At 38.6% G+C, this 24,989-nt stretch overlaps 2 protein-coding genes and 1 long non-coding RNA gene across 5 annotated transcripts in view; 1 reads left to right on the forward strand and 2 right to left on the reverse strand.

Annotated features, from left to right (window-relative positions):
• Positions 1–1,614: 1,614 nt before the first annotated feature.
• Positions 1,615–4,940, reverse strand: LOC127972087 (dual specificity phosphatase 29-like). The gene is made up of 6 exons (XM_052575369.1): positions 4,379–4,940; positions 4,162–4,289; positions 3,546–3,918; positions 2,477–2,709; positions 1,946–2,353; positions 1,615–1,800 (listed from the first exon to the last, which is right to left on the reverse strand). Exons 2-5 carry the CDS (start codon positions 4,247–4,249, stop codon positions 2,112–2,114), a joined length of 936 nt encoding a protein of 311 aa, XP_052431329.1. The 5' UTR covers positions 4,250–4,289; positions 4,379–4,940; the 3' UTR covers positions 1,615–1,800; positions 1,946–2,111.
• A 12,378-nt stretch (positions 4,941–17,318) lies between these two features.
• Positions 17,319–24,989, reverse strand: part of LOC127972094 (uncharacterized) — a 30,138-nt gene continuing 22,467 nt past the window's right edge. For all 3 annotated transcript variants that reach the window (XM_052575390.1, XM_052575382.1, XM_052575399.1), the window contains exons 6-10: positions 19,269–19,297; positions 18,898–19,130; positions 18,342–18,789; positions 17,680–17,948; positions 17,319–17,557 (exon numbers count right to left, since the gene is read on the reverse strand). In XM_052575390.1, coding sequence (XP_052431350.1) covers positions 17,319–17,557; positions 17,680–17,948; positions 18,342–18,789; positions 18,898–19,130; positions 19,269–19,297 — 1,218 coding nt within the window. The remainder of the gene's footprint in view (positions 17,558–17,679; positions 17,949–18,341; positions 18,790–18,897; positions 19,131–19,268; positions 19,298–24,989) is intronic.
• LOC127972115 (uncharacterized) lies at positions 18,582–19,571 on the forward strand. Its single transcript, XR_008156997.1, has 3 exons — positions 18,582–18,727; positions 18,914–18,994; positions 19,423–19,571. It is a non-coding gene; the product is annotated as an uncharacterized LOC127972115 (long non-coding RNA).

Raw genomic sequence — 24,989 nt, forward strand, 5'->3', positions numbered from 1 at the left:
TTTCTACAATATTTAGAAGTAGCTTATAAGTGGTGACTGTCAGTTTATATGCATATGAACACTATTGACAGCAATTATAATGTGACTGCATAGTAAGTAGCAACATTTGTTAGTTCTGTATGTTGTTTCAGGGTTAGCATCATCTGGGGTCCTCTGAGGGTCAGCATCATCTCTTCTCAGGTGTTCTGGATCCAGACTGGAGCTTGTGTAAATCCTGGTTACCATACAGTATGTAAATCCCGTGGCAAAACAGAGAAACAAATACAGACATAATTAGCGTAGCTGCTGTTCTAACAAAGTAAGATTAATTAGTTTAAACCAAGCTAAAGAATAAGAATGTGCATTTGATCAGATGCAACTACACTCACAATTTAAGAGATACATTATTAGAATGCTTGGCAAAAGAGATGTGTTTTTAGTCTAGATTTAAACAGAGAGAGTGTGTCTGAACCCCGAACATTATCAGGAAGGCTATTCCAGAGTTTGGGAGCCAAATGTGAGAAAGCTCTACCTCCTTAAGTGGACTTTGCTATCCTAGGAACTACCAAAAGTCAAGCGTTTTGTGACCTTACGGTCCGTGATGGATTGTAACGTGATATAAGCTAGTTAGTTACGCAGGAGCTAAACCAATTATTATTATAGGTAAGTAATGATAATTTGTAACTGATACAGAACTTAATAGGTAGCCAGTGCAGAGACTGTAAAATTGGGGTAATATGATCATATTTTCTTGACCTAGTAAGGACGGTAGCTGCTGCATTTTGGACTACCTGTAGCTTGTTTATTGACGAAGCAGGACAACCACCTAGAAGTGCATTACAATAGTCCAGTCTAGAGGTCATGAATGCATGAACTAGCTTTTCTGCATCAGAAACAGGCAACATATTTCATAACAATGTTTCTAAGATGAAAAATGCTGTTTTTGTAACATGGGAAATGCGGTTTTCAAAAGACAAGTTGCTGTAATAAAACACCCAGATTTTTGACTATAGAGGAAGTAACAGCACATCCGTCTAGTTGCAAACTGTAGTCTACTCAATTGTTTGTACTGTTTTTTGGTTCAATAAGAAATATTTCTGTCCTATGAATTTAATAGGAGAAAATTATTGGTCATCCAATCTTTTACATTTTTTAAAACACTCTGTTGGCTTAGATAATTTAGACGTTTCATTTGGTCTCGTTGAGATATATACTTGATTATCATCAGCATAACGTATTTTCTAATAATATTACCAATGGGCAACATGTAGATTGAAAATAGAAAGGGACCTAGAAGAGATCTTTGTGGCACTCCATATTTTACTGGTGATAAATGAGATGACTCCCCATTTAAAAATCAAAATGGAAGCGATCGGACAGGTAGGATCTAAACGTTCCCATATGCAAATGCTTTAGAGCTATTTTAAAACCCAAGAAAGATTAAGTGCTCTGACAGTTAGAGAAACAGTTTAAAAAATAAAGCTCTTTTAAGTATAATTTATGCAAAATGTTTTTTTTCATCTATATATATATATATATATTTCTGTCAAAAGGTTTTAAGTATTTATGATTGCTGGATAATTGTTTTAATTTTGCTCATGTAATTTATTTATATGTGTGTTTTATGTAGTTTTTAACTGTAGTTTTCTCTGACTTACAAGTTCTGAATTGAGGATTATCAGATGCTTCGAGAACCCCATGTTGGGCCTGATACGTCTCACCTTTATGACATGGTCAATGGCATCCTCCAACATTATGTCATGGTGAATCATCAGAAAGTGTGGGAGATCTTCTGACACCATCTATGCAGTGCACCAACACCTTATGTAGAAAACAAAACAAAACAAAAACTCATTGCTTAAGAGTTTGTCACTGTAGGACAATGATGCATTACATTATTACTCTATCACTTGGTTTCCTATAATTTATGGTAACTTACATGCCAGTTAAAGTGTTGTAGACTTACTCATTTCCTATGAAGACATTGGGCCAGACCTCAGTGACAGGTGTCCAGTCCAGTGCACATTTTTCTTGGCATTGCTTCATATGCTTTTTTAACAGCAAAAGCTCTGTTTTACCTTGAGGTTCTTGTTTTGGGCCTGGGGCTTTAAAACAGGCTTCAAAACCTTGTTTCAAAACCTTGTTTCTTTAGATTTGTCTAACTGCTTTCTTAATTGTAGTTTTTGCTGCTCTACAAGATCTGAATTGAGGACTGTCAGCTGATTCAAAAAGCCCACGTTGGGCCCAATCCATCTCACGTTTGTGGCATGGTCAATGGCATGCTCCACCATCATGCCATGGTGAATCATCAGGTATCCCAGGACAAGTGTGGCAGAGCGGCTGACACCATGTATGCAGTGCACCAACACCTTATCTGTGGAAATGCAACAGAATTTCAAACAAATCTCAACACTCAAAACAAATCCCAGACTATTTATCATCATAAGAGACTTGATAAATAATAGATGATACATGGTGTGTGTGTGTCAACTCTTACTCTCTGGGTTACTCAGGGCCTTGTGGATGAATTCCGCAGCTGGGAAGAAGTACTCGCTGATGTTAAACCAGACTTCATCCACTGCAGGCACATTGTAGTAAGTGATGTTCATACCTTGGTAATATTCCTCCCTTGAACTGATCTTTCCATAAAGATCTTCCTCACTTGCTGTAGCGTTCAGGATGTGGGTTATACCCATCTCTTTCAGTTTTGCTCGGTCCTTTGCTGTCTCCCTGCACAAAACCCAGCAGGCTAGATTAGGGTTACATTGCAATCAGCTCCCTAGCTTGTGAACCAGTAAATCGCGTATACAAATTTGGGCATTAGTACAGGGTCCTAGCTCACTAAACACTGTTGTAAAACAATACCTCTGGAATTTTTTTAAAACAGGTTGACATTGTTTTATATGCTTTTTAAATGTTTTGTTTATGTTATGTTCCTGCAACATTTTTGTCAAACTGTATGCATAAATATTAAGTAGAGTATGTGTACTACCTGCCTAGCAATGTGTTATTTCAAGTTTCTTTTCTTTTTTTTATATTGTCTTTTTAAAACTTCTATTATGTGTCATGTTTATTGAGTTGGCTTGTTCAATTTATGTTTAATTTACATTTATGCATTTTAGCAGATGATTTTATCCAAAGCAACTTACAGTGCATTCCGTCTATATCTTTTTTTTTTTTTTTTACAAGTATGAGTGTTCCCTGCGAACCCAACAACTCTTTAGACTGTTAACGCAATGCTCTACCACTGAGCCACAGGAACAATCATGCTTTAAAAAAGTGATCGAATACTAGTCAAAAGAACATAGCTCGGCTCTTTTGTTTTTTCAGTGCATTGTGGGATTTTTAGGGAGCGAAAATTTCAGTGTGCTGCATGGATTTTGCGATTGAGACAGAGGAAGATGATTGAGCACACCCCAATCTTTTAATAAATATGTACAATGTATAAAACACCACTGACAGTGAGATAAACATAACTGCATTGTGCTTGCTGCTGCAGTACATTATTACTTTATCACAATGTTTGGTATTATGTCATATATGTTTCATTAAATGTGATGACTTACTCATTTCCAATGAAGACATTGCACCAGACCTCGGTGATAGGTGTCCAGTCCAGTGTACATTGCTCCAAGCGATCCTGAAGTTGGATCGCACTTTGTGGGATATACATTTGTAATATTGAAAGCTCTGTTTCCACTTGCTGTTCTGTTTTAAGACAGACTAGATCTGGGACACACAATTGCTCTGCTTCAACCAGATCCATCTGAAGTTCTGGTTTAGGATCGCTTGGACCTGGGACACATACTGTTTCTGGATCAGGCTGTGCTGAGCTCCCAATGGGCGCCACTCTGTTTTTCTGGAAGATTTTTTTCACAGCCTTCCATCTTCTTCGGAAGAATGCACAGATTTTGTTGGTCTTCCTCACTTTGGTATTTTCTGACAAAAGAAGAAGCAAAAGAAAACCAGACAACCAAATAAGCAGCTAACTTAAACATATCTAGCCAAAGATTAAACACTAAAAACTAGTCCATCTTATAAAATTGGCCTAATATATTGTGCTACTTGACATTGGTGATTTTCAAGAGGCCAATGTAGCAATCAAAAGTATTGATGCAGAGTTAAGTAATAAAGTCCACATTTCACTATAATATGTATTTCACATGTTTTATTGACATTCACCTGTTGGGCTGGTCTTCTCAGTGGTTGTAGGAGAAGTGTCCATGCCTCCCTGATCATTCCCACTGCTGCTTCCTGCTGGCTCAGTCATATCTTCAGATCCCTTCAAATCCCAGCACTTCACTCTGTGTCTGTACAGATGGTCTATAAATCAATATACAGTCTATCTAAATGAGCTGGCGTCTGTTTCTGTGGTCTGATCGTTTCTAAGCGCGTATACCTGTTCTATGACGTAATCAAGCGGCGCTTCTAGTAGTTCCAAAGTTACCATGGAAACAGGATGTTTGCTAAAACAGCGGAGTTTAATCTTACGAAATAGGGACTTTAAGCAACAGCTGCGAATGGAACGGCTAGCACGTCCTGATTCTGCCGAGTTCGACGCGTCCCTGGGTCAACAAGGGAGGTGCTTAAGGTAAATTTGAGCAACCAATCAGATTACTCACGTCACGTGACATGTGCCCAGCCTCAGCTTGCGCGCCACTATTTGAATTGTGTGCTTTGACGTCGCCTTCATTTTACAAAGGTAAGTGCATATTATTTAAAATGTGCCATTTCAAATGTGTCCATCCCTGCTCAGCATAATATATTATTTTTATTAATATATTATTCATAACTGACGCGAACATTCGCTGAACTGCGCATATATTAAGGTCCAAATCGCCAAACCCCGATCCTATCGGACAGGAAGGTGCCCACGATCGTTTTGCCCCGGTCCGGTGTGGCGTTTCCCCCGTGATCGCGTCGTCGGATCTTTTTGTACGATTATTTATATCACTTTTGTCATGTATTCGTTTAGCAGATGCTGATACTAATCCTTCTGTGAAAGAAAGGCTAAACACTTTTGCGGATGGATTGGGGGTTTGTCGTCCATAAACAAGGAAATATATTGTGTTGACCCGGCGACATCATTAACCCGTCCAATATACAGTATGACACACATTTATCAATGACTGTATTTAAATAATAATCATTATTATAATAATACAATATCCAATTTAAAACAATCATTAATCTCTCACTATATTGTAGTAATAATAATACAAATAATAATATCTTGTGTTGACCCAGGGACGTCATATTCTTGTGATGACCCAGGGACGTCATATTCTTGTGTTGACCCAGGGACGTCATATTCTTGTGATGACCCAGGGACGTCATATTCTTGTGATGACCCAGGGACGTCATATTCTTGTGATGACCCAGGGACGTCATTCTTTATAGCTCATCTAATATGAGACAAACAGTAATTAATCACTTCATTTTATTATTGTTATTAATAATAATAATACAATATCTAATATTAGACCAAGATTAATCTATCAATATACTGCAATAATAATAATCAGAATCAGGACGTGCGAACGGCTACAGCGACCGGAAGTTTGCTGTCACACCGCCGTAGCCAAGAACGTAAAAATCACTAAGCAACGGTAAACAGGACAGGGCAACGCAGCATTAATTCATTTATTGAGATACAAAAAAATCAATCTTTAGTCAGAAGAGGAGTTTTTAATATTGCATGATGTAAATAAGTCTAAAAACCTAGATTTACCATGTAAGCAATACTTGCCTTTTAACCTTGATTACATGGAGGAAGACGAATGCTTAAATGAATTTCGTGTCAGAAAATGTGACCTACCAATTCTGGTAGATGTTCTCGGGATTCCCAATGAGATCGTTTGTGATCAGAGAAATGTTGTGGGAGGAGTCGAGGCGCTGTGTATGCTCCTTAAGAGGCTGGCATACCCTTGCCGCCGGTACAGTGACATGATGCAAAGGTTTGGTCACCGACAAGTCCCAGTCCTGTGCATGGCCACAAACTCCGTGCTGGACTATATATATTCTGCACATCATCACAGGATCACGCAGTGGAATGTAAACATACTGAACCCTGTAGCATTGAGAAACTATGCTGACTAGAGTTGGGGTACTCGAACTTGGACTCGGACTCGAGTCCAATTTTGAATGAACTCGGACTTGTCACGCACTCGGGTGAATTTGTACTCGGACTTGACACGGACTTGAACATTTTGGACTCGGAAAATATTCCGAGTACAGTCGAGTCCACGTCATGTGTAACAATAAAACCAGCATAAAATTGAAATGATAAATTAATGAATGTCTCCCCTTCTGTCATTTTACTGCACCACACCGGCAGGCAGAAGTCTCATGCTTGCAGACGAAACACACGCACCACTCACAGGATATCAATGTGGATTAGTGATGGGAAGTTCGATTCTTTTCCGCGAACCTGTTCTTTCGGACGGTTTGATTCAATAAACCGGTTGAAAAAAAAAAACAGTTCACCGGATACATAATCCATTGCGATGTATTTAAATGAACTTACGTTTCGTCAGATTGCCCTTCATTCAAGCCCTCGGTTTACCCGCACTCATTACATTAGCACAAAATCAGTTCAGAATCAATCACCAAAAGAATCAGTTCGGTTCAGACGCGCTGTGAGTCATTCGGCTTCATGCTGAATCACGAATGCGCAGTATCATCAGCTTCTCGGTTCTCGAATCAGACGCGTCCGAAAGAAACGGTTTTCGGTTCAGTGTACTGATGATCTGAAAACTGATACAACCGGTTCTTGACTCGAGAACGAGAATCGCTCAAAACCCGGGTAGGAAAATCTGACAGGGTAGGATAAAATGTCAGGACACCGGCACATGCTGCAGTTCAGTATCATCAGCTGCTCTACTCGTGTTCATGTTCTGTTAACTACAAACTCAGTTTGTGAATCTGTCATCATTAACTATAAATACAGTACAGATATTTCATAAATCATCCCTTATTCATATTAAACATGGAGTCTTTAGAGTCTTAATTATTGTCCAACTTCCCTGAAAACCCCTTTGGCCCATACATAATCTACAATATACAGATTAGAACATGTAGCCCCTATAGCCCCTATCTTAAAAAAAAACGTATATATATATATATATATATATATATATATATATATATATATATATATATATAGTTTTATTACACTTTCCGATGTTTAACAAAATACTTGAAAAATTACACGCATGCGCAGTATCATCAGTTCATCGTCGGACGCCTCCGAAAGAAACGGTTTTCGGTTCAGTGTACTGGTGATCCGAAAATCGATGCAACCGAGTACCAAAGACAGCAGCAGCAACCAACAGATGCTGCACAGCTCAGCATTGCAGGATTTGCAAGACCAGAACTGACCAAACAAGCAGTGCTACTTTATGATGCAAGTTCTCCAAGACAACAAGAAATTCATAATGTCATCATTAAGGATCTCCTCATTGGCTGCACTTTACCTCTGTCAAATGTGGGGGAGAGGCATTAAATAACTGAAATGTCATCTTTAACTGGAGGACAATATAGTGTGATACAATAATAAAATAGGTTCATTTGTATTTTCATGCACTTGTAATAAAAAAAAACCTTTGAAAGCTTTTTTGATAGGAAACTAGTTCTGTTGACATAAAATAAAAATGTTCAATGGCAATGACTAGATGTAACAGTGGTATTTTTTTTTATTACTTTTTTATATTGCCATTGGTTTAATGGGTTGAAAGGTTAAAATATTAATAGAATGTAAAAATGTACAATACCAATTTATAATCTTTTTTAATTTAATTACTTTCTGGACTCGGGCGGACTCGACTCGGACTCGGCCTTTAAGAACTCGGACTTGAGTCCAACTCGGCCTCTTTTGGACTCGGACTCGGACTTGGACTCGATGTTTGTGGACTTGGTCTTGACTCGTACTCGACAAAGGTGGACTCGGACCCAACTCTAATGCTGACTGCATCCTCCAAATGGGAGCCCCTCTGGATAATTGCTTTGGGTTTATTGATGGCACTGTACGACCCATTGCCAGACCAGGTGTAACACAGAGGATCCTATATAATGGACACAAACGCATCCACAGTCTAAAATACCAGGCTGTAGCCATCCCTAATGGTTTGATTGCTCATCTGTACGGCCCTGTAGGTATGTCTGAATAATTTACCATCTATGGAAACATTGTCATTCCCTTTAAAATGTATAAAATAAAATAAAAACATTTTTTAATTTAAAAATATATTTTAACAGAGGGAAAGAAGCATGACTCTGGAATGCTGGCAGAGTCTGGGCTGTTGGCATTGCTGCAACGTCATGCCATCTCTGTAGATGGCCATCCAATGTGTGTGTATGGGGACCCAGCATACCCACTGCGTGTGCATCTGCAAGCCCCATTTCGACATGTTCATCTCACCCCTCAAATGATGGAATACAACAAACGAATGAGTGAAGTCAGAGTGTCTGTGGAGTGGTTGTTTGGGGACATAGCAAACTACTTCAAGTTCATGGACTTCAAAAAGAATTTAAAAATTGGTTTGAGTAGTGTTGGAAAATTGTATGTTGTATCTGCTTTGTTAAGAAATGCACTAACTTGTCTGTACGGTAATCAGACATCGCAGTTTTTTAACTTGGATCCTCCACACATTCGTGACTATTTTTCATGAGGTAACACATACATGCAAAAATACACTGCTATGTAGGCCTATGCATATATAAATACATTTAAAAATAAAGATAAATAAATATAACATAGTATACAAACACACAATATAAAACCAGAATTGTATTTAAAAAGAATGAGACATTTTCTAATAACACATTTTTTATTTTATTATTAACAAAAATATAGTATACATAGTTAGTTTACACAAATACACAATATACATAAAGTAAAGTAATAAAGTATAGGCTACATGTTATTAAAAATATGCTATTTTATGTTAACAGATTTAATATTTTATTATTAATAGAAGGATTTATACATTGAAATGTTTTATGAATGAAATCACAAATAAATGTTTTTAAATTGCAAAAGAATAATCATTTCTTTGACATATTTTCAATGAGGCTAAGTAATGCCTGCATTTGCTGTTGCTGTTGTTGCATTAGTTGCATCATGTCACTCATCTGCTTTTGTGTTTGTTGTGCTGCTTTTGCTTGCTCTTCAAACTGTATTTTTTTCAATTCCAATTCCTTTTCTCTTAGAACCCTCTCAGTCTGGCTTCTCTCCCTCAAAAACTCAATGGTGTCATTCCCACTCCTTCTCCTACGTTTGTTGTTTGTCCAGTCCTCTCCCTCTCCACTAAGCCTCCTGTTGGTCTGGCTAACCATCTCCATGGCCTTCTTCCTTGCCTCTTCTGCTTTGGCCCTGTCCGTCTCTAACTTCCTCATACTCTCATCACTCCCTTTGTTTTCCTCAGCTGCTCTTTCTTTCTCTGTTATTTCTTCAATTAGTTCATCAAGTTCTGTTATTTCTGCAGATGTTCCACTGCTCTTCTCGTCTTTATTGTTTCTGGCCTTGTATTTCGTCTGAATCAAGTTGAATCTCTCCCTCACTGACCTCTGCATAACTCTGAATTTGGGTTCTTGAGAGCAATTCAGTGTGTCTGCTATACTTGACCAGGCCTTGCCCTTGTCAACACTTCCCTTTTTGTACCTGTATGGTTCTGTGAGCAGGATTTCTCTACAGAGAAGCACATCGTGTTGCTCTTTCCACTCCATAGGGACTCTAATCAACAAGAAACATGAAGTAAATATAGCTAATTTTTGAAAAGTAAGTATAATTAACAGTCTTGATAGATTACTAATAAAAATAACTAATACATCTATTACATCTACTAATAATGTATTTCTAATCTGTTAATCTACTTTACCCAATTAAAAATATTTTAATAGCATAGTAATAGTAATACATTTAACATGGATTTTGAGAAGGATAAATGCAATACTTACATTGTTCGCTTCACATCATCTCTAATCTCAATGCAGCCTGAGGTATTGTTGCTAACAACAGACATATCTTTATACAAACGGAAAAAATCTTTAAAATTAGCTGAAGTTTAAAACATTTTAACACATATTATGTAAAACACTAGTGGTACAATCATAAATTGATGCAAATTACAGTGTCATATGCCATAAAAAATAACGTTTATTTACCTAATCTCTCACGTTGTAGCGACTCCGGCAAATCAGCTGTTCTCCCGTACTAGACCGTTAAAGTAGAACGTCACAAAGTAGCAGTTAAATTCGCGCATGCGCAATACAACGTTTCTTTTACTGTGTATGGTTCCACCAGAGGCTGTTGCTTAAATTCCCTAACATGTTGACAAATCCCTGCGATCAGATTAAATTTACTGACTCGATTTCATAACGTTATTGCATTCTTTGTTTCACACATATTATACATTTTATTTATGTATTTATGTATTTATTTATTTATGTGAAATACATTAGAAAGGCTTGACTAATCAGGGTCGCACCATATGTAATTTTTGAAAAATAATAATAATAATAATAATAATTAACCGAAGATTGTGAAAGGTGATCTGTAAAATTACATACCTCTATGTACCTTCTTAGCAAATAAATAAATAAATAAATAAAGCCCGCCTTTTTCCTCAATTTCACTAACTTTTGCTTTGCTTTACAGCAATTAAAAAAGAAGAAAAGGAAAATCTAAAATAACTAGGGGGGAGGTCATTATTAAAGTATTCAAAACACAGATACAAGATATACGTATACATACATAAATGCATACATAAAAATAAAATTAATATATTATGAAGATCACAAGCTTTACAAATTCTTAAAGCTCTCTTATTTATCTCGTCTCTGATACTGCCAACAAGTCAACAAAACCATTCAACTGTTTTTTTATTGGTATATTTATTTGTATGAATGTAAAATTTAGTCAGCAGTAAAAGTAAATTAATCAAGTAAAAGAAGGTTTCCTCTTCTTCACAATAGTCAGTAAAGCCAAAGATTAAATTTTCCCATAAGAGGGAAACTTAAGAAAAAGGTCTTGAACACTAAATATTTTAGATTTTTGTTAATTGATTTTTGTCTGTTTGTTTTTTACTGACTATTATTGGAGCAATATCATCAATAACATTCTTAACTTTTGAGTTGAATGAATCAAGGAGAATATCAACAGAGTCTGCAGAAATGCTTTGTGTTAAAGATATAGCCTCCATAAATAATACACTTGTGTTCTCGTTCATGCATCTCCTTCTGACAGAGGTAGCAGAGATCAATACAGAATTGATCAGATCCTTAATAACAATGGATGAAATGTTTAGACCCCTACTGATGATTAAATCTAGAGTGAGTCCACCTTTGTGTGTGGGTCCATGCACATGCTGAATCAGGTCAAAAGTATTTAAAACCGTTATTTCTTTTGTAGTTTTGTTTTCGGAATTGTCTATGTGAATATTAAAATCACCTGCAATAGAGCATCACAGTCCCGCCCAAAGCCCGAGAGAGCTCTGGAGCCGGAAGTAAATTTCTCATTCATTTCTCCCATTGACCTTCGGAAAAATCCGTATCTAAAGAGTTTTAGAGCATGTGTGAGGATAGCCAGCTACAGCTGAACTCATAAGCATATAACATATCATTTCGAGTGAAAAAATTAAGAGAAAATCCAAAAAAAGTCTAAGGTACAAGACTGTGTACATATTTTCATTTCGAGCACAGGAACTACTCATCCCATAAACCACCGCACCTCATTGAATTCGACTGAAGCCCACAGCCGCAAACGAGGCAACGAGCCTTTTGAGCAACATCCAAATCTGATGATGGCCGCCCGCGCAAACTTTTTCCTCTAGTGAATTTTATTTTATATAGTGAATGTAGTGAATTTACAATTGTGTAAATAAATAGTGTTTAATATAGGTATTATGTATTGATTTTTATATTTATCATTGTGTATTTTATATATTGTGTGCGTGTGTGAAAGTTGTTAACAACGTCAGCAACATGGTGCAGTGCTTTGTACCTGACTGCAATCACCGCTCAGTCGTCTACACATGTCGTTGCCATTACACAAATGTTTAGTAAATGCACATGCCTAGGCTAAATATTGTTTTTACAGTGGCATTATAAAATGCTTGATATGACTCATACCATATGAAGGCTACAGAAGCATAGCTAAAGTTGACGATAATGCTAACTAAAGTTACCAACCTCCCTGCAAAACTCTCGTGGCTGCCATGGAGATCATGATTGCACTGATAAGTCTACCGTGCAAAAACGCCTTCGACCTTCGCGGGGTTTAACCAGATGGTTACACGAGCTCCACCAATCAGATGCATCACTGTGGGATTGTTCAGGATTGTGGGTAATGAAGTACTTAGCTAAGACATCGCGAATAAGAGGCATTTATATCAAAACAAGGTTAGTGCCCCATGATCCTTTTGCGTTTATATGAGCATATACTATCGCTTAGTACAGCCGTAGCTGGTTTCAAGTCTACCATGTATGGTTACATTTTTATGGCTTATACCCCAAATGTCAATGCAGAAATTGCATTGAATTTTTACTTCCGGCACCTGCTGTGGGCAGGACTGTGATGCTCTATAGCAAAAGTCAAACTCTGAGGAAATCATTGATAACATTTCTGTGACCTCTTCAAACAAAGGCTGGAGAGTATTTTTGAGGCCTGTAAATTAGGGCTGCACGATTCTGGATAAATTGAGAATCACGATTTTTTGATCTCATATAGAGATCACGATTCTCCTACGATTCTTTATTATTATTATTACTATTAACATTATCATTATCACAAGTATATAAATTAATTATTTTATTTTGCAAGGATTCTTTAAATTGATCAAGTGTGACAAAGACATTTATAACAAAATATTTCTATTACACACAATTATTGTTCTTCTGAACTTTCTATCAAAGAAACCTGAAAAAAATCTACTCATCTGTTTTCAACATAATAATAATAATAATAATAATAATAATAATAATAATAATAATAATAAATAATAATAATAATGTTTTTTTTGAACGGCAAAACAGCATATTAGAATGATTTCTGAAGATCATGTGACACTGAAGACTGGAGTAATGATGCTGAAAATACAGCTGCACACCACAGAAATAAATTACATTTTAAAATACATTCAAGTGAAAGCAGTTATTTTAAATGGTAAATATTTCAAAACTTTACTGTTTTTGCTGTACTTTGGATCAGATAAATATAGTTTGGTGAGCAGAAGAGACTTTAAAAAAAACATTACACATCTTACACATCAAAAACTTTTGACTGGTAGTGTATATATAATATATTTAAAACCCCAGTTTTTTTAATATTAGAATGATGAAAAAGTTGTTTAGATCACTGATTCAACGACTCACTCATAAACCTACTACACTTGTTTCATTTTCTGGATGAATCAGCGTTTTTGAACGATTCTCTTGAATGAAAAATTAATTCATTGACAAATAAATTAAGACACTTGTCGCCACCTATTGGTGAAACAATGCAATCGACACAAACGTTATTTAAAGCGCAGTACTTTCAAAAGGGGATTTGTTATATTTTGATCGCTGCCATATAGACATCAATGTTTATATTTAAACTATAAACTTTATCCCAGTATTTCTGTGATAATATAAATGACTGTAAGACAGATATAATACTGTGTAGTTGAAAAGACTGTTTGTGAAGATGTTTCTTAACCAAACATGGTAAGAGCTCTCTCTGTGTCAGCGGCAGTGCGCGCACGGATTTGAATGATCCGGTAAGACTTTGTCAAAGGTTTAACAGACTCGGGGAATCGTTGTCTTTTAGAAATGAGATCGAGAGGGTGTCTGAATCGAGATCGCGATCTTTTAACGATTAATCGTGCAGCTCTACTGTAAATAATAAACAGAATGTGTGGAGCACCTTTCAGCACAATCCCTAGATATTCAAAAGACAAGTACTGATCAAATGACACTTGCTGTCTGAATGATGTCTGGGTGTTTAAATGGATCTTCAATGTTCAGCATATTGTATACACCACATTTTCCAAATACACAAGAAAGAATTTACAAGATGTTCAGTATAAGAATTGTTTTTTTTTTAAACAAATGTAACACTAGATTGTCAGGATGAAACGGGCAGGATTCAGTTGCGGGTTTACACAGCTTTATTGAAAGCATATGAGACAAAGCAGATGAGTATCGTTCCACAGTTTAGCTCGTTCGACAGATGAATACCAGAGACATGAGAGCTGGAATCTTCCTCTTGTACTGCATTCGTGAGAACAAGAGACAGAGCAAAACAGCAAAAGACACTGGAGCCTAAAAGACAAGGGGAGTACACAGACCAGCTCGAGCTTTTGGTAAGAGTTACAACAGTCTGGCAATGAACAGCGAAACACAGGGAATTATAAAGGGAAAAAATAAGAGCATTGAGAACAGGTGGCGGCAAACAATTAAGGTTAACAACGGAGAAACAAGGAGGGCGGGGAAAACTCAAATCAAACAGGTGGACACAGAGAGCTGTCAAACCATCCAAACACATGGTCACAACCCCAAAAGGCAGGTGATTAGCCCGAACCCTGACAGTACCCCCTCTCCCAGGAGGATCACCTGACGCTCCAGGAAGGGGCCTACCTCTGGGAGTTTGACAAGACAAACAGAAACAACCTTTAAAAGACAAGATAACAGACAAGATAGCCCCTTCAGATGGCTGACAACTAGCAGGAGCATCCTCAGAGGGACTCGTCAGAAGCAGCAGACAGTTGGTCTGGTATGATCTTGTGGTTGCAACCTCTAGCAGGAACAACCTCCATGGGCTTGACAAGGCAAACAGGAACACATATCCATGGCCATGACCCACCTGGCAAAGATGACGTCAGGACATAACCAAACCGACAGGAACATTTTACATGACCATAACTTGACAGGCAGATACACCGTCTACGGTCTTGACCCAACAGGTAGGAATGACCTCTGTAGGTCTGACAGGACAGGCAGGAACACTTTACATGGCCCAGATGTGACCAGTAGGAACAAACACATGAGAACTTGACAAGACAGGAACAATCTCGATGGCCAAACAGACAAAGTAGGTTGGGGCAACCTCTCAAAGTGTAATCTCTGGACACTTGACAACATCTGTGGACATGACAGGAGGGACCTCTGGACACTTCACAATATCTGTGGACATGACAGGAGTGACCTCTGGGCACTTCACAATATCTGTGGACATGACAGGAGTGACCTCTGGGCACTTCACAATATCTGTGGACATGACAGGAGTGACCTCTGGGCACTTCACAATATCTGTGGACATGACAGGAGTGACCTCTGGGCACTTCACAATATCTGTGGACATGACAGGAGTGACCTCTGGGCACTTGACAACATCAGTGTGGCTCATCACAGTGTGGCAGTGCACCAACACCTTATCTGTGGAAATAAAAATAGAAAGACACTCAAAACTAAGTCATTCCTAGAAAGCTTATAACTGTAGGACACTTAATAAATGACAAGCAAATAAATGTTGTGTCTGTGAATGAGAGGCCTGGAATGTCAGTGCATGAATATTACTGTTCATTACTTCTATTACCAAACTACAACAAACCTCGAGATACAGCACTACTGCGAATAGTGTGGACTTTATTTGATTAATCTCACTCAAATTTTGCAAAAAGATAAACACCACAAAAAAAAAAACATGAGAGCGCTTGCTCCCTTAATTAATATATTAATAAATTGTAAAAAAAAATAATAATAATAATAATAGATTTTGTACTCACCATGGTAACCATAAATTAACTATATTACACTAACCATCTTTTTTCATGGTAGCTTATTTGCCAAAAAACATAGTATACACTTTCACAATTATAAAACCATGTTTAATTTTTATGAGGGCTGTTGTACTGGAAATCTCTGAACTCGTCCAATGTATGCGATCAGAAATATCCTGTATTCGGAAATCTCTGTGCATCTCAAGTGTATGGTCGTGTACGGGACTCAGCACACTTGCTTGGGAAGTTTTCGTACATGGGTCGTACACCTTAACTGCAATTTCCCATGTCAGATTTGTCCCAGATATTCTTCTTTTCATGCAGTGCCAGTTAGTCAAGTACAAACTTTAAGACTATGTGGGGCAGCTGTGGCCTAATGGTTAGAGACTTGAACTAGTTACCCGAAGGTTGCTGGTTTGAGTCTCAGTACTGGCAGGAGTTGTAGGTGGGAGGAAGTGAATGAACAGTGCTTCCTCCCTCAAAACCCATGGCTGAAGTCCCCTTGAGCAAGGCACTGAACCCCCAGTTTCTCCCTGGGCGCTGGATGTAGATGCCCACTGCTCTGGGTGTGTGTTTATGGTGTGTTCACTTCTCACTGCTGTGTGTGTGCACGTGCATGGGTTAAATGCAGAGCACCAATTCTGCATATGGGTTACCATACTTGGCAAAATGTCACGGCTTTCACATGTGCCATATTTCTAGAGAGAAGAGCGGCACCACCCCAGGAGGGGGGTAGACTCATTTAAAATAATGTTATCATCAGGTTTTAGCCTTGTATTTTCCAGTTCAGGGAACAGACATATATAGGTGAAAGAGTGTATTAACTGATTTCTGTGGCGTGGGGCGGCTAGCAGAGGGTCGGTTTAGCCAGTCTCTCTGCTTCCTGACCTAGGCCCCAGTTAGTCAGGTATAAACTCTAAGACTATCTAAGATAGTACCTATACACCACCTCAGAAAAGCCAGGACTCGAGGCAGCGATCTTGCAAAAACTTAAGAAGGATCTTAGACAAGTCATCTTGGCCAATATGCAATCTTTTCAACTGTGCAATCGCAGACGGCTCGTAAGCAGATCCTAACAGCCAATCCGTTTAATGCGTAGTGTGTTTGGAATCAGGTTAATATTTTCTTCTTTTGCCAATGAAGAAGGTTTCCACAGAATGTAGAAACATTTCATAAAACCTTTCTGCAATGAAGCAAACATGAGGCCATTAGAAAGACTTTATTTATTTATTGTTTATTGACATTTTCAGCAACATTTCAGGTACTTAATGACGTTACTCCAAACCCACTTAACGTAGGTTTACTACTTTAAAAAAACCTACTTAAAGTAGGTTTGGAGTAGGTCAAATTTTGATTGTCTATGACTGAAAGTAATTAGTTCTATGTGCTTTTGAAGAGGCACTTACTTCTTGTGCAGGCGAGGTGTTACTTTACTTTTTTATTTTTAGTTTGTACTACGTGTGTATTTCTATTGCTTTAGTAACATGATGCTACTCCACAGGACTTAAGAAATAATGCTCAATTTAATAAAATTTAGACAAACTGTTTTACATATTTGTTTTTATTTTGCATCAAGTGTTTTTAATCCGTTTCTTTTTCAACTTTGATCTGTTTTTTTAACTGTAGTATCCGCTGACTTTTGAGGTTTGAATTAAGGATTGTCAGTTGCTTCAAGAAGCCTATGTTGGGCCTGATGTCTCTCGCCTCCATGACATGGTCAATGGCATCCTCCACCATCATGTCATGGTAAATCATCAGATATGCCAGAACAAGTGTGGCAGAGCGGCTGAGACCCTTTTTGCAGTGCACCAACACCTTATCTGTGGAAATAAAAATAGAAAGACACTCAAAACTAAGTCATTCCTAGACAGCTTATAACTGTAGGACACTTAATAAATGACAAGCAAATAAATGTTGTGAGTGTGTGTGCATCAGCTCTTACTCTCTGGGTTACTCAGGGCCTGGTGGATGAACTGTGCGGCTGGGAAGAAGTACTCGCTGATGTTAAATGAGCATTTGTCTTCTGCAGGAACATCATAGTAATTGATGCTCCTGCCTTGGTAATATGCCTCTCCTGTATTGACCTTTCCTTTTAGGCTTTTCTTGCTTGGAATTTCAAACAAGACCTTCAAGCTCTTCTCCACTGCCGCAGCATTCAGGATGTGAGTAATCCCCATCCCTTTCAGTTTGGCTCGGTTTCTTGCCGTCTCTCTGCACAAGAACACAACACTTTCACTGTAATAACTCGGAAAAAAGGAAGCAGAACTTTATTAAAATAAACACACAACAGCATGACTGCCCCTTGCAGATGACTGCCACACACAAACAAAACTAAAACACAAAATAAAACCCAGGCCTTCACTGTCGTAACTCCTCTTTTTATCCTTCTGGAGCTCCTCTGTGGGACTCGAGACCAGTGAGTGGCAAGGTGTCGCTCATTTCCAATTACTCCACCGGCCTCGACCCGTTCCCACAGCTCTCAACCCCACCCCACTTGCCACATTTACTAATTAGTCTTTCACAATGAAAAATTATAAAACAAATATGACTGCTGTTTGATTCCTGTTCATACTGTATTATATGTCATATGTTTTGTAGACTTACTCATTTCCAATGAAGACATTGGGCCAGACCTCAGTGACAGGTGTGCAGTACAGTGTATATTCATCCACGCGATCCTGGAGTTGAAGGACACTTAGAGAGACATGACTTTCTAATACTGAAAGCTCTTTTGTCACTTGAGGTTCTGGTTTAGGTTTGCTCGGACCTGGCTCACACAATGGTTCTGGAACAGGGTGCGCAACTGCGTCCTCTCCGTTTTTTGTTTTATCTGTGTTTATGGGTTTTCTTAGCTGTAGTTTCCCCTGTGTTACGAGGTTTGAATTGAGGGTTATCAGCTGCTTCAAGAAGTCCCTGTTTGGCCTGATCCATCTCTTGTCTATGACGTGGTCGATGGCATCCTCCAACAACATTTCATGGTGGATCATCAGGTACGCCAGAAAAAATGTGGCAGAGCGGCTGACACCATCTATGCAGTGCACTAACAACTTATCTGAGAAAAGAAGAAAAGAAAGACATTCAAAACAAATTCATCCATAGACAGTTTATCACTGTAAGATAAATGATGTATGATAAATTGTGTTTGTGTGTCAGCTCTTACTTTCTGTGTTACTCAGGACCTTGTGGATGAATTCTGAAGCTGGGAATAAGTCCTTGCTGATGTCAAACCTGTGTTCATCCGTTACAAGCACGCCGTAGTAAGTGATGTTCATTTCTTGGTAATATTCCGCTTTTGTATTAATCTTTCCTTCTGGATATTCCTTGTATGCCGCAGTGTTCAGGATGTGAGTAATACCCATCTCCTTCAGTTTGACTCGGTCCATTGCTGTCTCCCTGCGGAAGAACACAACAGCCTAGATTAGTCTTTCATTAAATAGTATTTACAGTGAAGAATTAAAAAATAACTCCTGACAATGAGAGAAATATAACTGCATAGTGTTTGGTTCATGTGATAGAAGTGTGTTGACTTACTCATTTCCCATGAAGACACTGGGCCAGACCTCAGCGATAGGTGTCCACATAACTCTACATTTGCACATGCGACGCTCCAGTTGGAAAATGTTTAGAAGGACATTATGTAACATTGGCAACTCTGTTGTCACTTGAGTTTCTGTTTTCACTTGAGGTTCAGGACCATTTGGACCTGCGACACACAACTGATGTGCATCAACCAGATCTACTTCAGCTTCTGCTTCAGGATCTGGGACACGATGTGAATCAACCAGATCTACTTCAGCTTCTGCTTCAGGATCTGGGACACACGATGGCTCTGGATCAGGCTGTGCTGGGATCTCAATAGGCTCCACTCTGCTTTTCTGGAAGGATTTTTTCACACACTTCCATCTTGTTTGAAAGAATGCACAGATTTTGTTGCTCTTCATCACTTTTTTTGAGATGAAAGAAGAAAAGCAAATAACAAGCTATTAGAAACACCTCTAACCTCAGATTAAACATTAATAATTGGTCTAGCTTGTAATATTGTGCTAATTCTGTGCTGTTTGACATCTGTGACTTTATTTAAACCATTGAACGAACATGCAGTTTTTGCTCTGTAGTACACATTAGATTTGTTGTGTTAATGGATGACTTAAATATTTAAGTATCATTTAGAACACATAAAAAATGCATATATATATACTTTTACCACATTTGTGTTTGCATCTCACTGTAATGTATTTCAAATGGTCTGTTGACATTCACCTTTTGATTTGGTCTTTTCCTTATTCATGCCACTCTGATCATTTCCATTCTCTGAGACAGTGCTGCTAATATCAGCTTTCAGCTGCACATCTCTCTTTTGTGTGGAGTCTGTTGTCACTTGAGTTTTGGGAGTTTCTGCTGTCACTTGAAGTTTAGCACCACTTTGGCCTTCAGCACACAACTGTTCTTCATCAACCAGGTCCACTTTATCTTCTGCTTCAGGATCTGGGACACACGATGGCTCTGGATCAGACTGTGCTGAGACTCCAAAGGGATCCACTCTGTTTTTCTGAAAGGATTTTTTCACAGCCTTCCATGTTCTTCGGAGGAATGCAGAGGTTTTGTTGCTCTTCCTCACTTCAGTATTTTCAGAAAGAGGATAGAAAGCAAATAACAAACTATTAGAAACACCTCTAACCACAGATTAAACATGAATAATTATCGAACTTGTAAGACTGTGCTAATGTTGTGTTATTTCATTGGTGACTTTATTTAACAGAGCCAACATGCAGTTTTTGCTCTGTGGTACACATTATATTTGTTGCATTAATGGATGATTGAAATATTTAAATATCATTTAGAACACATACACATATTTCAAAATTGACCACATTTGTGTTTGCATCTAACTGTAATGTATTTCAAATGGTCTGTTGACATTCACCTGTTGATCTGGCCCTCATTGGTTGCAGGAGAAATATTCATGCCACTCTGATCATTTCCATTCTCTGAGACAGTGCTGCTGATACCAGCCTTTAGCTGCACATCTCTCTTTTGTGTGGAGTCTGTGGACATGATTTCTGATGTACTCTATTTAGTAGCTGTTAGATATTGTTGTCAAACTGTATCTGATACACACTGTGAGTGAGACTACAGACAGTGTGTATAAACTGTATGTTTTCCTAAACACTAAATATGGCCCATCTGTAGTCTGGACTGTACTCAGTATTCGTAGACTTCGCTTAGATTCTTTGATCGGTGACTCTTCGCCTCGGCTCGGATTATCACTGAACTTCAGAACTTCTGCGAGCGCGCAGCTCTTTATAAGCAGCCTGTTCTATGACGTAATCAAACGGCTAGTCTCGTTGAAGTTCCACAGTTGCCATAGAAACGGAATGTTTACCCCAAGCGGCCGACACATCAGTGTTGCCAAATCCGCGAAAACCATTACACTGTTGCCACGGGCTGTGTTTAATGTTCGAGGGTAGAAGCGACACCAATGACGTGATATTTAACCCTGGAATGCGAGTTTTATCAGGGGGACCCCACTAAAAAAAAAAAAAGTATTCGCCCCTCAAAAGCTTGGACTAGTTTTGAGTAGCAATTGTTGAGGGTTTTGCTGTGAAAACCTGGCAACCCTGCAAGACTTCGATAGCGCTAATGATCTCTAAAGGCCGTACAGTACACGGTGCGATTCTGAAGGTCGGAACTTCGTGAACCCGCGCACGTCACGATTGAGTTTAACCGAAAATCATACGGAGACAGTTACACACGAATTCACTACGATTTTACAAACTCTGACGCGTCGCGAGCATTACGTTTCGAGCCATTCATGAAAATATGGATTCTGAGGATAAAATAGTTTTCCTTGTGGCAGCTATGGCTTGTGACGTCCAATAAATAATGGGTGAAAAGTAGAGAAAAGTATGGACTTTCTGTTCTTCGTAAACAACTCGAGGTGAGAAGGCTATTTCTGAATTTCTAGTCGTTTTTCCGAAAATACAACAGGTATATTCATTCATAAAGCTTAATGGCAAATTTACAGTAGCACAATTCGGAATAACATATAAAAAATATAGCTTTATAATGAACTAACATTACTATATAGACTATTTATATACATAATATGTGGGTTATTCATGGTATGCGGTAACAATTTGGCTTCATAAGTGTTTTCTAAAAAAGTTATATGATTTTTGTTTTATGCATTCTACCAAAATAGTGACATGTTTAACAAATTTGGAGACTCAAAAAATAATAATTATGGGTGGACTGTTCAGACACTGGCCATGAAAATATTCCACCTTGTTAGGGACATTATAGTTATCATAACATGTTAATAATGTAAATAAGTAATGAGCTTTTCTTGGATAGCATATATTTTTTTTATTTTAAAAACAATAAACAATTATTGATGAATAGAATATGTCTTAATCATTAAGAACAGGTAATTCTTGTGCCAATTTTTGCCAGTAGGTTTGTAAATAATACAACATGTTGCTTAAAAACATACAGGTGCTTCTCAGTAAATTAGAATGTCGAGGAAAAGTTCATTTATTTCAGTAATTCAACTTCAAGATCAACGTCTAGGTCCACCGCCAGTGCACAGCCAGGCGTTTTACCCATGATGTCGCGAGTGGCACGAAAGTATCTGTGCGTCTGTGCCACAAGCACACCCTCGGAGCGGGTTTTCAGCATCGCTGGTAAAGTTGTCGGCCCACAACGTTTTCACATTCCATACAATAGAATCACCAATAACTAGAGCACTTTCATCAGGTTTCTCCGTGGGTGCATCACTGAGTGGGAAGAAACCTGTTTAATATTTTGATCGCAACAGAAGAGCGGTGTTTTGACCCCATGACCCAGTTGCCCTGCTGCAGAGGTGCTGTTACCGGAACCGAACAATGTATAGGACTCCCTGAGCTAGACGCATCCAAAGCCGTATCTAGAGCCCTCACATCCTATTTTAAAGCTTTAAAGGAGACCATTGTGAGATGGGAGACTCAAGCAAAAATCTCCATTCGATTTTAAAGGGGTCAAATGATGCAATTAAAATTTTTCCTTTCTCTTTGGAGTGTTACAAGCTCTTGGTGCCTGAATAAGATCTGTAAAGTTTCTCCCCGGGTGCTGGATCTATAGCTGCTCTGGGTATGTGTTCATGGTGTGTTCACTTCTCACTGCTGTGTGTGTGCAGAGCCGGATTAACGCAAAGGCAAACTAGGCACGTGCCTAGGGCCCGATTGGCAGGATGGGGCCCAGACAGAGGGACAAAAAAAATAAATAAAACAATAATAATAATAAAAAATAAAATAAAATGTACAAATGTCCTATCTACAATTTATATCAATATTTATTAATTAACTAAAAATAGTGACAATGTTTATCTTAACCATAGACTGTTACATTACGTGACATTAACGCCAGCCCATGACTGTATTTATATAGAGGCGCCAGCCAGTTAAATCCGAGGAGACGTCAGCGGCGGTCAGAGCGGGACAACAAAGCTAGCAGGCAGGTGTGTTTTGAGTAGGCTAACATTCAAGATGCTTTCGGGTGCGGCGAAACGTAAAAATAAAAAAAATAAAGAGAAACAAAAGAAGAGACAGCGGGGGGCTTTACAGAAGTTTCTGTCGGGCAGCCGTCCGACAGCTGTGAACCTGCTCGAGTCAGCGGAGCCAGAGGCCGAGCCAGGCCCGGAGACACGGCCCGAAAACGCGGTGGAAGATGCAATGCAATGCATTGTTCATAGACCTCATTAATTGTAGCGGTACCTCAGGTGTTAAAATAGATTTGTAATACAGGTTCACACATAGGCCTACTCCGTCTTCAGTGCGTATACTGTGTAAGCAGCAGTGAGAGTGCGTTATTGTAACGCGAAAGCACATCAAAATAATGCACGAGTGCGAATCTCTCTGTTCGCATGCAGATTTCCTTTTTCTCTGTCACAAAAACAGACGTGCTTGCTCAGATACACTCTGTATCGCCCGGAGAGAGTTCGCGCACTTAAAACATGTCTCCTGTCACTCAAACTGTGTCTTGTGCACTCACAACTCCATCTACGCTCATGTGCTAGATATTAATTATTTTCGCACATTTTTATTTCTAGCCTTTTAGCGCGTGCAGTGTGAACGCTCTGATCCGTTAACATGGGATCAGTGTGAACCTGGAGTTAGGCATATGCCCAGTCTGTTCTGTTTTGTTGCAATCTGATTGGTTCTGATTTTATGACTATTTCTATTAATCGCACAGCCCTAGAATGAACTGGCAACGAACAGAAAATAACTCTGGCTGCACCGCTCAGCAAAACGGGAAAACCAGATCCAGGCAGAGCTCGGCAGCGGTAGACAGCAGAGCAAGTCGTTAGGAGGAAACATGTTGACAGCCATTTATTCATGTTTGAATTTGTTGTTCTGTAGCATATGCAGGAAAAATATAAATTGGTGGTTTATTCTTAAACCAATCAGCCAGCCCGAATAGTGGAAGCAAAGTTACAGTTTTATATTTATTTTTTGTTATTTAATTATATATATGAAATGATGTTATTATGTTACGACTTAGACATTTTTATATATGTTAACGATATTATAATTGGCACCCCCCCCCCCCCCCCCCCCCGCAATACCACCGCGACCCACAGGTTGAAAACCACTGTTGTAAGCTATTGCATTTTGCAAAAAATCTTAATTGAATGTGTTGATTAAATGTAAACAGAGCAAATAATATAATCTTAATATATTAAGATAAAGTTTATCTTATTTGCTCTGTTTACATAGCTTACTGACACCTATTGGTTATTTACTGGTACTACTGCCTTAACAATGACACTCCCAATGGATGAGTGAATGTGAAAGTGAAAGTGACGTGACATTCAGCCAAGTATGGTGACCCATACTCAGAATTTGTGCTCTGCATTTAACCCATCTGAAGTGCACACACACAGAGCAGTGAACACACACACACACACACACACACTGTGAACACGCACCCGGAGCAGTGGGCAGCCATATGCTGCGCCGCCCGGGGAGCAGTTGGGGGTTCGATGCCTTGCTCAAGGGCACCTACTACGTGGTATTGAGGGTGGAGAGAGCACTGTACATGGCATGCACTCCCCCCACCTAAAATTTTCCTGCGGCCATGACTTATAATTTAACAGCATTTAATAGAGCCTTGTAATGGCGTATAAATAATGAATATCAAAAAATAGTCTGATAGACTGTTTAATATACAACACAACCAATTTGTAACCAAAGACTAGGCTATTTAAAATGTGAA

Source organism: Carassius gibelio, chromosome A4 (assembly GCF_023724105.1).
Source record: "Carassius gibelio isolate Cgi1373 ecotype wild population from Czech Republic chromosome A4, carGib1.2-hapl.c, whole genome shotgun sequence".
Classification (NCBI taxonomy): domain Eukaryota; kingdom Metazoa; phylum Chordata; class Actinopteri; order Cypriniformes; family Cyprinidae; genus Carassius; species Carassius gibelio.